This window comes from Mus pahari, chromosome 5 (genome assembly GCF_900095145.1).
Source record: "Mus pahari chromosome 5, PAHARI_EIJ_v1.1, whole genome shotgun sequence".
In the NCBI taxonomy this organism is placed as follows: Eukaryota; Metazoa; Chordata; class Mammalia; order Rodentia; family Muridae; genus Mus; species Mus pahari.
The window spans coordinates 38831492-38832530 of NC_034594.1; the positions used below are offsets into that span (position 1 = coordinate 38831492).

The window sequence follows — 1039 nt, forward strand, 5'->3', positions numbered from 1 at the left end:
TTTCGAGACAGGGTTTCTTTGTATAGTCCTGGCTGTCCTGGAACTCACTCTGTAGACCAGGCTGGTCTCGAACTCAGAAATCCACCTGCTTCTGCCTCCTGGCTGAATGTTTTTTGAAGAAAGTTTATTTCTAAATCAAGCCTTTACATAAGGAAAGATAATACTGGGAAATGATTCTGTTTCATCTACAAAACTTCCATAGGGGACAGGAAGAACTATGCATCCGCCTCTCTCTCTGAGTTCCTGTCTGAAGAAGTAGAAGCAGAAGTGAAAGCAGCTGCAGAGATATCCATGGGAACAGAGGTTTCTGAAGAAGACATTTGCAACATTCTACATCTGTGTACACAGGTACATTACATCCACAGAGGCTGTAGTTGAGGTTTTTTCTAAGTCTAATAATTTCAGGTGGCAATGATGATTTTTTATTTGTTCACCTGACAATATATGAAGGTGTTCAGTCACTACCTCATCTGATGCCATCTTTTTGTGTATATTTAGGTAAACATGGTGAGATAAGTGAATCGTTTATGTTACGCAGTTTTATGTTTATTTTTTGCTTTTATGAGACAGCTCTGTGTCTTATTTATATCAGGCTCCCAGGCTTGCCTCTAAGTTCCATACTCACATAATCTCAGCCCAGCCTTGTCCTTTTAAGATCTGTCAGTGAGTTGCCTGTGCATTTCCATTTGTAAATATTGAAATCTAAAAATTTCAAAGTGAATTAAGTATATGCTTTGACTTCCTTATTTTATTCCTTATTTTAGGTAATTGAAATTTCTGAATATAGAACTCAGCTGTATGAATATCTGCAAAATCGAATGATGGCCATTGCACCTAACGTTACAGTCATGGTTGGAGAGTTAGTTGGAGCACGGCTTATTGCTCATGCAGGTGACAGTTTTAATGTAATTTGTAAGGACTAAAGACCCTGTGTTCAATGATGATTTCTGATGCTTTGCCTGAGTTCTTTTTGAATAATGAGGGCAGTTTCAGTCACTACCTCTTCTGAGACACCGTGGTCCTTGGTCAATGTTTAAGT

At 38.5% G+C, this 1039-nt stretch overlaps 1 protein-coding gene and 2 non-coding genes across 4 annotated transcripts in view; all 3 read left to right on the forward strand.

The window, feature by feature from the left end:
- Nop58 (NOP58 ribonucleoprotein) overlaps positions 1-1039 on the forward strand; it is a 29876-nt gene that overhangs the window by 17504 nt on the left and 11333 nt on the right. For both annotated transcript variants that reach the window (XM_021197441.2, XM_029538894.1), the window contains 2 exons: positions 203-348; positions 765-891. In XM_021197441.2, the coding sequence (XP_021053100.1) occupies positions 203-348; positions 765-891 (273 nt within the window). The remainder of the gene's footprint in view (positions 1-202; positions 349-764; positions 892-1039) is intronic.
- Positions 404-482, forward strand: LOC115064197. Its single transcript, XR_003844027.1, has one exon. It is a non-coding gene; the product is annotated as a small nucleolar RNA SNORD11B (small nucleolar RNA).
- Positions 931-1014, forward strand: LOC115064196. The gene has a single exon (XR_003844026.1). It is a non-coding gene; the product is annotated as a small nucleolar RNA SNORD11 (small nucleolar RNA).